We start from the raw sequence: 14,201 nt of genomic DNA on the forward strand, positions 1-14,201 counted from the left end.
TTGCCCGATAGACATTAAAAACGTATACTGTAGAGAGATTTACGTATTAAGTTGTATTTGATTTAATTGTGTCCGTGGTGGACAATGCTCTGAATCAAGATTACACTCTTCGAATATGTAGCACGAGCAAAAAATTTTATATTCATTATTTTCGTATTTCCGTTCAGACTATATTAGGTGCAAAATGTGCCAATCCAAGATCTTTCATAGTTGAAGAAAAAAAAAAGTTTTATAAAGGCCTAAAAAATCTTTCAACTCGTAAGTATGAAAAAATAATAGCTTTATGATGAATTCAATAAAAACCTGTTGAAACATGAAATGAAAACCATGCAGGTTTTCATTGCATAATTAATGAGGTTGAATTTTGCATTTGTGAATGTATTACATAATGAAACGTTATTATATTTTCTATATAGAAAATACAGGGTGTCCACAAAGCCCCTGAATAACTTGTTGATTGGGAATGGAACAATTTATAGCTTTGGTACTGGTCACACTTTCACAAGCAAGATTCAAAGTTGTTTGAGAATTGACGCAAGTTACGCAACCTCGACATGCGGACATTGGTTGCTCTGGTTGATGGTCCTCCAGCTATGGGCAAATGCAAGTAATAAATTTACCGAGGTGCACTCTAGCTCTCATTGTTAGCTTCGTGGAAGAACACTGGTCTTGAAATCTTATCATGCAGCATCCCATACCAAACATTCACTTTCGTGCTGTCTCGCTTCAACTCAGTTGTGATATGGATCCTCACTGTATGTGTATGTTAAACCAAAACAAATTAGTAAAAACTTTGATATACGTGTAATAACACCACAAAAATATGCAGAACTATCTCTTACAGCATGCCCACAGTAATAGGATAAAGTTGTTCAGAAACTTTGTGGATATTACCATTCACCTATCTAAACATCTAGTGGAAACAGACTGTATAAAAACTATACAAGAAATCAGCAAAAAATGAAGATATGATCGAAATACTTACGTATGGTTTCTGTTTTAAGGAAGGTCTTCTAATGAGTATATATTTTCCATGGTTTCTGTAAGGTACTGTTGCATTGTATACACTCCTCTGCATTTATAAAATATCAAAAGAATGCATCAGTAATGAGTATTTTGTGTTATAAAGATATCTGCATCAAACTTAAATCTTTATGCCGAATTTTATTACCGAAAACCCAAACGTGTCATGAAAGAATATAATTTTTAAATTTAGTATGAAATGTAATTTATGTATTTGTTGAACATTAAAACATGATGTTCCGAGGAAATTTTAAGCAAGTTATAACTTATCACGAAATACTCTATTCTGTGTAAAAATTACTACAGTACGAAAATTCACCGCATGTTATAGAGATATAGATTCTAATTAGAAAGATAAACTGCCTACAATTATACTTTTAATGCATAAGGCGTTTGACTGCCCCCCCCCAAAAAAAAGAAAAATGAAATTAGCTTTTTCAAAAATCTTTTCAAAGCTAAATCTGAACGGTATGTGATCTCTAAAGCTTTTTTCTCTAAAAATTGATGTGTTTGCATATTTAACCCAAATAGAAGAACATAGAGTTAGTAATAACACAACTATTCAGTTTCCGAGTATTCAACTTTTAACTGAAACATCTAATATATTTATTGTTTGACAGTACTTAAAGAACAGTCAGAAAATCTGAGATCCCTCGCCTAATATTCGAACGATTGTCTCATAATTTGGGTAAATCAATGCTGCACGAGTTAATTATATTAGATTTACTCTAGTTTGCATTAACTATACATTATGTTCGCAAAAGCCCTTACCAAGCTTTTATTTTCGCAATCGTTTTTAGTAGATATAGTATAAAGGATGGTCATAAAAAAACTTCCCCGATATATCAATCCCTAGCGGCCTGTCCGCTCAACCAATCGAAATGCAATTTTAGATATTGTTGTTTGAAGGTATGTGCTCGCGATTATGATGGTTTAAAACAATAGAGCTCTCCCGTTTAGGGTTACCGCGGAAACGTTTCAAAATTTTCGAATGACCATACCCACTTTTTAGCTATAGAAATTGATCAGCTCATTTAAAAACATAAATGGCTTTGGAACAATACACGTATGACGAAAATTGCCGGCCATTGCCAACATTACGAGACTGTTCCGTTATCTCATTTGAAACTTTGCAAATTCTGTGGTTGCTGCCAGGTCTAACGGGAGAATTCCCACTAGAATTTGCGCCCCATATGTGGGAACACTCTTGTACGTTTTTGTTATAAGGAGTGCGAACGGTCTGTAAGTGGAGTTGAACCTTTCTCTGAATTCACAATTTGAGAGGCGTGGTCCCCATGCACCGCCGCCAAAATCTGCATACCTCTTTATGGCTTCCAAATATATCGCTTTTAATAAGGTTGGACGGTTCGAGTACAATCGTCTGGCTGTTCATATGTATTTTTGACTCATCTCGAAAACCGTCTTCCTCACGCCAACCAGGTGTGCCGTAAAGGTCAGGCGTGAGTCCCTAATCACTTCAAGATAGCGGAAGGATTCCACACTATGTGTGGGATTCACTTCCCATTTAATGGTAGGTGTCCTACTACTTTTTATTTTATTAACCCTTTTAATAGTCATGGCACTCATTTTGCTTGGATTAAATGGGATCTTGTAAAGCTCACTCTATGAATTAATTTTGTTAATTGCCCATTTTGGCATTATTTTCGAGGATTGCTCTGTTACTACCCGAGACAATTAAAAGAAGATCATCAGTATACGTTTGCATAGTAACTCCATAAGTAACACAGGTATGCCTAAGCAAGCTTCTGCTATCAAATGCCAGAATAAATGGCTGCTGCACGAAATTTGAGGACAACCTCTGTTGATCTCATCTTCTTTATAGCAAGTATTGCGTTCATAAACGAAGACTCGTTTATGAACTGAACATTAACTCGACATCAGTAAAATAGCTCTTTATGAAATTATAAATATTACTGGGACAGCCAGGTCCAGTGAATAACTGAAGTATTGCTGGTCACTAGACACTGTCAAATGCCCCCGCGACGTCAAGTGAGATTATGCAGGTATAGAGGTTGTCAGCATTATTGCCAACAATCGTGCTGTGCAGCGCATGATTAGTGTCCACTTACAACTGTTGAAAATTGACTGCGCCATTTAGGTAAGCCTTGGTCTTCGTTAGGAAGTTTTGGTCTTTGTTTTGGTACCGTTAACTAATTATGACATTCGAGTAATGTCTTTAGAAAATTAGCACATATTTCTAGTTTATATTATAGTAACTATCATTAGTTTTCTGTACTACATAAACAGACATAAGTTGTTTTATTTCCATATTTGGGCATTTTTCATATATATAAGTTCTAATACATATTCAGGCAATCATAAACCAAATTTACCTTTAAGTAGTATAATGCTTGAACTAGGTTGGAAGAATGATTTCCATACCGACGTAATGAATAATTGTTTAACCTAGATAAATAGAAAAATACAACGTATAAAGAAAATTTCTTATAAGAAAATGTACAAAACGTTCATTGTATTATGTGTGTGTGTGTATGTGATTATGTCAAAGCCTCGAGGGCTATCTGCCTAAACGGAGGGATGCCTTCGGGGAGGACATTTCTAAGGGATACTGGCTCTTATACACGTTACACATGAGGAAAACCACGAAAACGCCAATGCAGCCCGCCCGTTCGCATGATTCGAACCTCGGACCAAACTACCAGCATTCAGTGACTTTACCGCTCGGCCGCTGGTTGGCTCATTGTATTATGACTGCCTTCTCAATATTTTGCAGCTTTATTCGGTTAAAGTGCGACTGTCATTTGATATGGTGTAGATGCTATTAAGTGTCTGTCTGTTAATGTATTAGAAATTTATGTTTAAGATATTTCATTGTGGACCATAAATATTCCATCTCTTTCACGCATGCTTTCTCATAATTTCTCACAAATATTCAATCCCGTTGAAAGCTGGCGAGTTTGACTATTCAGTTCATATTAGCATTGAATTTTACCGAGTCATTCTTGGAATAATTAAGTCTGATGGTATGGATTAGTGCATTTCTTGGAAACCCATCTTCCTGAGCTTATAATCTTGTTAAGTGCACATAATCAGCAAACAAATACTTAATCATGTTAAGAATAAGAAGCGTTTGTGTGTTTACTTAATTGACTATGGCAAAGCATATGAAGCCTAGCTGACAAAGTCATGCTTTCGTGGACAATTTTCTAGGCAAAATAGGCTCATATTGTAAGATCTAGTTGTCTTAGCTATCATAAAGATCTACCTAAGTGTGATCCTTGCGCATTTTGCACAGACTTGAAGATTAACACAAGAAAGGAAGGAAATAACAGACCCTTTTATTGAACACAAAATATTTAACAGATGGCACGAACTTACGTGCTTATAAAAACGCCGACCACTTGCGGTGAGAACTTAAAAGATAATGTAAAACTAAATTTAAAGGGAAAAAGTAATGCGACACTACACAATTCAATTTAAGCTTACATGTTAGTTCAGAATCCTATACCGATAGGATAATAACTTCGCGGCAAAAATGCGTAGCCAATATTAAGGTTAACAGCTCGTAGAAACTAACAACGTATGCTAACAAAAGCGAAACCACGCTTTGTCTAAACATTTTGCCCCAGCAGTTTGAATACTGTCGTTCACCCTAAATCATCTACATCCTGGCATGGAAATGCGAAAGGAATAAGAGAATTCAATTCTGTAATAAAATTCGTAAAATTATAAAGATGTGCTTAAATATGTAACTTATTAATACAATGCCCTCTGGTGGCAGCATTTGTAATTTAACTTCTTCTTCTTCTTTTTCTTTTTCTTTTTCTTTTTTTTTTTTTTAATATGAAAGCTTTTTCTCATCCCTTCATTAAGTCCGCCACGAGATTTCACAATTTTCTGAAGACAGGTTTCACCTGCAGGCAGGTTTGAAATAGGGTTCTTTAATTCAGTATATGTACAACGTAAACGTACTATAAAGGAATATGAAAGTGCTAATCGACTTTTACAGCACTTTAAAGAGGGACCAGAAGGAACCGACACTGACCACTTGCAGTGAGAACTTAAAAGATAATGTAACATTAAATTTAAAGGTAACTTAAAGGTAAATAACTCACCGTAAATGGTATTACCATAAAGAAATGACAATTAAAATCGATTAAAATTCCATTTTCAGGTAGTTATTACTTATTGCAATTGACTGGAATATTTGAATATGAATTATTTGATTATTTAAGGAAAAAGTTATGAATGAGAAAAAGTTTTTTTTTTGGAATGCTTGCTTTCTTGTAGAATGCACATGAACTCATTTTCAATCAATGAAAACTAAAATTTATTAGCTAATTAATCTGTCCTCTGTAAAGAACCTTAGTTCAGTGACCTGTATCAATGTGCTAAATTTTTAAAACATTTAAATACTTCAAAAATAAAGAATAAATAAAAAGTAACTAAGCATATTTTTTCCCTTAAATTCTTCATTTATAGTCATTTTCAGTTATAATCATGTCAAATAATTTGAAATATTTCTATCAGTGAAATAATTCAGCAGTGAAAAAATAAGATACAGAAACGGCTTAGAAATGGAATCGGCATTGAGATTCTCCTTAAGAAATCTTAAGAAATACGATAAGCTTATAAAAACTAGGAAACGAAGTAGTTCCGTAAAATTTTCTATAACTCTTTATTACTATAATGTATTAAATTACTCTTTAGCAACAGCATGTAAATACAATATAAATATATGTTTTGTAATACATAGAGAGCTAGAGAGAGAGAGAACGGGCTGGCACTGCATGGCCGTTTTCGTGGTTTTCCCCGTGTGTAACGTGTATAAAAGGCAGTTTTCCTTAGAAAGTCCTCCACAAAGGCATCCCTTTGCTTAGGTAGATAGCTCTCGAGTACTATGCCATAATTAAGTTAACCAAATCATGTCAATGAACATTGTATTTTTAAGATATTTTTCTTTGAAGTTTTATACCTTTTTCCATGTACATGTTCCGTATTTTGTTCCATATATATATACGCATATATATATACTTTAATGATCCATATGTAATTAGTACGCATATAATTAAAAATTGCATCAATAATATATTTTTGAATATTATTAATTTTCATTCTTAAGAATTTTCTGCAATATAGTTTGCATTATTTCATTCATAAGTCCTGAATAAAAACAATTAAATCTTTACATGGCATATTAGAAATTGAGCCAAAAAGCCGCGACCCGCAATGTATTTGTAATTTCAAAAACTGTACTTAGACAAAAATTTTAGTTAAGAGTATTTCTCAAACGCACATACTTCGTACTCAAATAACATAGCATTCGAAATACCAAATTCAATATTTGCAATAAAATTCATAGACATAACAAATATGTACCTTTCCTATGGCTTTAAATAGATGTATTTCACTTATAGTTTATTTTTCTACAATCCGTTTTCATAGTACAATAGCATTCGTTCAAAGAATTCAGTTTATAAGATATCTCTTCCGGTGTCCTAGCGTCCTTCGTGGTGTAGTGGTTCTGTACGCTGGGCCGGTATATTCCAGAGGTCCGTGGTTCGATTCCCGGTGAAGGCGGTTGCATATTTTTCATTTTTATGCTTCCAAAAATATACTTAATGACTCTACAAGTTTTTCTATTTCTTCTCTAAATGCAGAGAAATTAGATATTTAAACCGCCTTCACATATTTCCTCGAATCCAAATCTCACCTTTCTCTAGCGTCTCCATGTTTTTCTCCTTTCATAATTTTGACTGGACAGCAACTGATCAGTATTCCTATTGCTGGTGACAGAGAAAGAAAGTTTAGAGACCCTTCGTTTCTGTCCCCTTAGTTTTTTTCGGACTGAAACTTTAAATGTAAGTGTGTTTTAGCACCTCTGTCCTCAAGTTGAAAATGCACACATTTATAATTAGTCATAAAGTCTGAACATGTAATTACTGCTGGATTCGAGACAGAATGTGGTGTCATAAAAGTGAAGCAGATTTAATTGCATTTTAATTTGCAGCGAGTTATTTTATGCCTCCTGCAAATTAGAAAGAGTCTCTGCTGTTTGTCTCAGATACTTGATCCTTCATATGTGGGCTTGACATAAGCCTTCGAGTTTGCCTATAATAGAAAATGCGTTGGCTCTGTTCGTACGTCATCCACAAGCGTAGCCGCTTTGTAAACTGAGAACAATTAGCTACTCCTGTGCGTAGGCAAGATTTTGCCTAATGAGTTTTCAGAAAAACAGATTTCGAAAGAAGACCAAGTTCCAAGATTATATTATTTGCAATACCTCTCATGTGTCTAAACACCCATACATATTTTCTTGCTAACTTGCATTAAATTGCTCATTACTCTCAGGAAGATTACCACATATATTTCATGCGTTGAGTTCCTAGAAATTTCGGAATATATTGAGTTCATAGAAATTTCGGAATATATTGAGTTCATAGAAATTTCGGAAGGAATTTACTGGGAATTTCTCAATAAGATATGAAAAATTAGAAAAAGAGTATTTTAATTAACAAGACCTAGAACAATTTTAAAATCGAAAAGCGCAATATAGAAAAAAAAAAGAAGATTCATCAGTTTAGAAGTTTAACAATCAGAAATAATACTGAGTCTGGCTTGGATGCAGTTAACGATTTTATGAAATGCCACTTAAAATGCAATTCTATTTAGAATAACTACTATTCAGTTTGCATATATATATGTCTCTCCTTTTTTGCGTCCCCGCATGACAAGTTCTGAATTAAAAATCCAGACGAAAATAAGTATTATCAAAAATAATAAATATATTCTTAACTTACCAATTTTCCAAATCCACTGGTTGTTTACGCCAAGCCATTTCATTCATCAATTCATAAACTATATCATTAGTTTCAATACCTTCTGGTGTTATTCCAGTACCAATCATCGTACTGCCATTAAAAGTTCTTCCTTCAAATGGTCCCTACATGTAAAAAATTAAATTATAGTGGAAAGAAAAAGGAAATAGAAAGGTATTCAAAATGGAAAATAATCCTTCAATAGTTTAAATTCAACATTTAATAACTTTATTTTTTTAAATACCTAAAAGAATCCCTCTAGATTTTGATAAAAATGACTAGAGCAATGCCCAGTTTTGCGAAATCATTATCAATGTCTCTGAATTAATAACTATGAGAAGGAAAAAGAGTTACTTCTATAAATTTGTGACGCAAATTAAATTCCTAATAAATTAAATGAACAACTTTGGAGACACCGATTTCGCATGACTTTCCCTATTAACTTTTCATAATGATTAGACAACCAGAAAGTCATTATGTATTACTAGAACTTCAAGCCCGCATCTCTCAAATATAATTATCCCAAAAGTTAAAAAAGCGGATAAAAAGAAAAATATGCATTCAAATTCATTAAAACTTTCTGAAAGAATAAGGAAAATTCTTTGTTTGAGGTCTGTTAATACGGAACGTGATGATCTCTGTTGGCAATATATGCTCAGCAGTGTCAATTCATGCCAAGAGTAAGATAATCTGTGACGGTTTAAGGTATCTGTGTCATTTCACGAAGCAGAAATGTTCAGTTCTTAAAGATTCTGGGAAAAGTGCTGGAAGGGGCATTTAACGCCTTCCAAGCAGGGTCCATACACGCCCGATAGATTTCGAGGTGGATGATGTAGATAGCCATTCCGTACGAAGCAGTGTTTCTGATTCTATTACCGACTAAATAGTGAGAGCCCACTGAACTTTCACGTTATTGTTTTTAGAAATAGCTTTAAGACCCATGGTCTCAAGAAATGATCAAACATATTGAGAGAGGATGTGATAATTATGGCTCACTGCAGTAACAGCACAGCGAGAGAAGCTGTAGAGATCAGTATACCCGTTAACAACCCCTGCCCAAGCAATCAAATCATCGACTCTGTATATGCTGATTTTGTTGATGCTACTGGCGTGATAACGAGTTTCAGACGTTCTGCATAATCCTTAAAAGTTAGCCTGTAGACTAAACCACTGTAGAACTAATATGTATTTTAGAGCCGGAAACGTGAAAAATCTGCTATGTCCTCAGCGGGATACGAACTTCTGATCTTCCAGCTGAACATGCTACCAATTACACAGTTAGAAAATGTAGTGAGGAAGGAAAAATTTCTTTATGTTTTCTCCCATTTAAACGGCAAATAGGGAGAAGGGAACTAAATTCAGTTGTCCAAACTCAGATGACGATGAATTATCGGCCACCTGTGAAGATTCGTTTTGAAGGAAGAAATAGCTACACCTTCTCTAAGATTCAAACTTTTGATATTCCGAATGGTAGCCAGACGTGCTACCAGTTGCACCAAGACAGCACGCGAAGAAGAAGGGCAAAGTTCCTTACAACATAACGCATCCATAAAGAACATAGAACCCATTGTGTGAGGTCCAGTTAAGGGGATTTCAAGATCTCTGATCCCAGAGAGATACCAGTGAGCACAAACGATTGATAGTCCTGCATATACCTTTCCTGTAAATAGCCAACTGTAATTAATTTGCAAGTCGACGTTAAGCTGCCAGAAGCAAGCTAAGAGGAAGTGATTGACCTGCGGCATCGTACGAGGGCAATCCCCCCCCCAAAAAAAGGTCTCCTATATTTTTAGATATACAAAGAACCGTTTATTTTCTATAATTGCTACATCACTTTAAAGATTGAAGAATGCTATATTTTTCAACATAATCGCCATTTCGGTCGATGCATTTTTGTAGACACTGTGGCAGTTTTATAATGCCCATGTCATACCAGCTTGCCCCATGCCCTTCAGGAAGCGTTGAGGAGCTTCAGAAGCATCCAGAGTGATCCTCCGATCTTTACGCATGAGTTCCTCAACTTTCGCGATTGTCTCGTCGGCAATTGACGGTCTCCCGCTCCTTTCTTCGTCATGAATTTCAGTACGACCAGCTGTAAACTCTCTACACCACTTGCGAACGTTTTTGACATCCATGCACGACTGTCCATACACTTCCGTCAATAGGCGGTGAATTTGAACCGGTTTAACGCCTTTTGCGTTCAAAAATCGAATAACTGTATAACCACTCACAACAGTGTTGCCAACAACCGTATTAAAACTTTCTCTACGTCCCCCAAAAATAGGAGACCTTTTTTTGGGATTGCCCTCGTACTTGCAGACGGAGACAGCTGTCATACTGGTAAAATGCTGAAAGACAGCAGCTACTCCCACAGCTTACTGTTCCAAGATTACGAGTCAAATCGGGCGGCGAAAAATGCTCTCAAGCTCTTTATTAAAGTAATGGACTTTAGCAGATCCCTGTCTCTGTAACAACGGTCTTCTGCGGCGATTTTTGCCACATCATCCACAGGTTAATTTCTAGTAATATAGTGTCCGACCCGATACGGCACGACTCTCTAAATGCCTGTCAGTAATAATGATGCCAACTTGACACGCTTGATTAAAGGGTTTCACCGGAACTCTCTCTGATCAGATATGTTTAGACAACACAATACAACAGCATCAAGTATGTTAAAGCATGACAAGACATCATGAAGCCTTTCCTAGAATGGTCGGCAGAAATGGCCAGTCGCTTGGTGTTTCATATGGCATTCACAGCATTTGAGAACTCTATATGTCCATGACGCATGAGTACCTGTGTCAAAGCCGGAAGTAGCGCTTCAAGATACTGGATTTTTTTTTCATATTTTTCAGCTGCTTTATCTGACTAATATCGTAATGAGTTTTTTTTCTTTTTCATGTGAATTTATATATGTATGAATTTTCGTCATACCTAGGTGATTCTTTCGAGCGCATCCTTTATTTAAATGAATTTTACTTTATTCTCCATTATTTATGTTTTCAAATTCATTTTAGAAGTACATTGCCAAACACAACAGAAGGGGACAGAGCCCACGGTGTGGAAAGCATCAAATACAAATAATGTAAGCAACACCTGGCGGGGCCCCTTGTGGGCCCTGTAGTGTGTAGGTATTTAAATTGTTAGTGTGGTTGGACAATATCCATATTGCCAATGGTTAAAGAACGGGTGTCTCCTCACTTTATCATACGCATATCCATATGATTTGAATAACGTTTTGAATTTTTAAGTAATTAAAATTTTGCATCATTTAAAAGGGCTTCAAATAGTAGCTAAAATAACTGTAAGGAGAGGCGGGAAAATACTAACTTTTTTATATATTTGCTTGAATATGCTGTATGTATCAATCACTGTTAGAAGATATTTTTCAAAAGTTTTTCTTCCTTCAAACAGTGTGCCACGCGGCTACACCTTCACATTATATGGGAGTGAACATCTTAAATGAAGTATCGTCAACAAATGCTCCCTCGCTTCATAATCAGGCTGGTCAGCAAAATTTTAGATGTTTGTGGGCGCTTCTTGTGCATGTACGAAAGAAGGTTCCAGCCGTTGAAACCTGTCGCAATAATGAAGCCAATTCCGGGCTCTTCATAGCCTACATGCTTTCTCAATTTTTCGGTTGTTAAATGTCATCGGGCCCACTTTCTTGCCCGAAAAAGGAGCTGAGGGTGGGATGTGGGCGTTTTTGTGACTTTGGTCACCGCATAGTGTCTCATTAAACACAAGTGTGGGTGAATTTCAGCTCATTTCACCCCGTTAAGTTCTTATTTAAAATGTCAAGAGTTAGTTACTGGCGCAGCTCATTAATTTAATTGAAGAATATCAAATTTAATTCAAATTTGATAACTGATACGATCACAAAGTAGTAAAATCTGAAGTACAGTAAAATTTATACAAAAATAATTGTCTACGTTCTTTTGATAATTCAGAAAGCTTTTTGAATATGTAAATGAGGATATTTATTGAGATATTAACTCATAATATTCGAATATTTCGATTGTGTATTTGATATTTTTTGTGATTTCTTTTCGAGTAGTGTAAAGAAATGTTGCATTTTATTAAAAGCGCTTACGATTTTAAACTTACCTTATTCACATTCTCCAGGGAACCATAAAGACCTGTAACACCTCCATAGTTGTGCAACATGCACCAAATGAAGGGCTGGCCATAATATGATTCCAAATTTTGATACTGAGGATATAATTCTGATTGCAGATCCAAAACAATCATTTTGCCCTGAAAGAAAAGGAATAAAATGTTTAGGGCTTCTAGAGACCATACGAACTGAACAAAACATGCTCCATTTCAATCACTGTCCAGTTTAGGTCGTGAATGATATATACAATATATAATTTGTAGAAAACTTGAGATTATAAAAATTTATCGAATATTTGACATCGAATGGGACTACGAAACACTTCTTAATATTAATATTTAATTGACATAAAGTATAAACTAAGTGCTTGGCTATTTTAAAATATTACCGTTATTTTATTTAACAGTTTTGATTTTTAGATTATGTCCTGTCCTTCTGCTTTAAACAAAGCACTCACCATGAGATCACCAGACTTAACCGAAATGAATAGTATAATCTATTACTTTAAAATAGGCACTTCAAGGCCGTTACCAATTCCCATTTCCAAGCGTAGCTCATGTCGTCATCATCATAGAGCTTTTATTTTTTACACTGTACTTGAGGCTAGCCAATTTCAAGCCAGCCTTCACTCGTGCTCTTTTCACGGAGCGAAACACACTAAACGGAAATGAAATGAAGGGAAAAAATCAGGTGATTTGAATATTTTTCCGAAGCCGTTGTTCCCATGGTCCCGATTCAAATCAGGAGACGCAGAAAACCTTGAAGTTCCTGTTTTAGAGCAACAGACTATAACTGAAGAAAGTGAAATCTTATAGGCCACTAATAGAGAAATGATCTTGAGAAAGAATATTAATTAAGAGCTAAGTTTAATTAGTATCTAACAGTTTCTTTTTGCTATATCCATGTAAGTTTAGCTTTCAGGAAGTGTTTGGATTAGGATGGCTTCTAGAACTCTCTCAACGGTGACCGAAAGACCACTCTAATATCTAGCAGCTTCTAGATATTATATGCCTACTGGCCACACGGCAACAAACAGTATCTGCTTGCATCACGGACCGGCGCCCCTTTTGGCGGCATCTAATCTTAATTTAAATGTATGTAAGGGTTGTCTTAATTAGTTAAATGGTTGCTTCAGACATTTAAGTCTGTGTCTGACTTTTTTTTTTCTTTTCAGCTTTGTTTGCTATTTGTTCTACGTAAAATAAAGTTCTTTTAAGATACGCAATTAATACTTTCCAAAAATTTATGCTCTCTATCACCCTTTTCGAGGAGTGAGTTGTTACTGTTCGTATTAAAGACAGAATCAACTCCTTGAAGTTCCAGGTTTCAAACAAGAAATCAGTTTCTTTAGCTGAATATTTACTGAATTCTCATCAAACTGATTTCGACTTGTATGGCTTCATCGTTAGGCGCAGCATTTGCCAAATTGCCAAAAAAGGACGTGATCATTGCTCGTAAACGAGGACCTTTTCTTACCCCCCCCCCCCAAAAAAATGAAATTCTGTGTAAGTTTACTATAATTGAATTCTATTTTAAGAGGTATACTAAATATCTTTCATTTAAAACGACTAATAATAAGTTAACTTTTTACAGTATACAAGTCTATTTTTGGATTTGCCGTGTTTTTAATTTTTCCGTGAATGAATAATCAGGTTTAGGTTTAGGTTTATTTAATTGTGACTAAGCACTCGAGGGCTAAGGGAAAGGATGCCTTCGTGAAGGACTTTCTAAGAACGAGATTAAGCAATTCTAATATCGTAACAGCTTTGATACTTTGGGCGGTACACTGTTGTTCAGCAGAAGTGACTTTTCTGCTCTTACCACTTCACTGAAGGAGTCCCTTAAAGGGCCTAGCTTCTGAAGGAAATTCTCCATGTGAGAAGAAACTTAATCGGAGAAAGAAGAATAGAAAGCACTTTGCTTTCGGAGAGAGACGAAATGAAAGTTCTTGCGTTAGCGTAGGCAAGTCGAGAGATTCTGATCTGCGAAGAAAGGGGCGGGGGGTGGTGTCTATGAAGACGTCATTGCGTGGTTGGGCTGCATCACGTGCGGTGTACGCGTTGCTTCATCATTCGTGGAAAGCTAATTTTCCTCTGTATCGTGTGTATTTAATTTAATTTAATTATGGCAAAGCACACTAGGGCTATCTGCCTAAGGGGAGGGATGCCTTCATGTAGGACTTTCTACGGGAAACTGGCTCGTATACACGTTACACATGGGGAAAACCACGAAAACACCAATGCAGCCAGCCCGTTCGCGGG

General features: G+C 35.6%; 1 protein-coding gene across 4 annotated transcripts in view; it reads right to left on the minus strand.

Annotated features, from left to right (window-relative positions):
* Positions 1 to 14,201, minus strand: part of Naglu (N-acetyl-alpha-glucosaminidase) — a 181,289-nt gene that overhangs the window by 35,253 nt on the left and 131,835 nt on the right. For all 4 annotated transcript variants that reach the window (XM_035365645.2, XM_085809538.1, XM_085809537.1 and 1 more), the window contains 4 exons: positions 11,931 to 12,080; positions 7,806 to 7,948; positions 3,378 to 3,450; positions 986 to 1,072 (listed from right to left, as the gene is read on the minus strand). In XM_035365645.2, coding sequence (XP_035221536.2) covers positions 986 to 1,072; positions 3,378 to 3,450; positions 7,806 to 7,948; positions 11,931 to 12,080 — 453 coding nt within the window. The remainder of the gene's footprint in view (positions 1 to 985; positions 1,073 to 3,377; positions 3,451 to 7,805; positions 7,949 to 11,930; positions 12,081 to 14,201) is intronic.

The sequence above is a fragment of the Stegodyphus dumicola genome, chromosome X2, assembly GCF_044657685.1.
Source record: "Stegodyphus dumicola isolate Sdum_Otavi_A_Nest chromosome X2, ASM4465768v1".
Classification (NCBI taxonomy): domain Eukaryota; kingdom Metazoa; phylum Arthropoda; class Arachnida; order Araneae; family Eresidae; genus Stegodyphus; species Stegodyphus dumicola.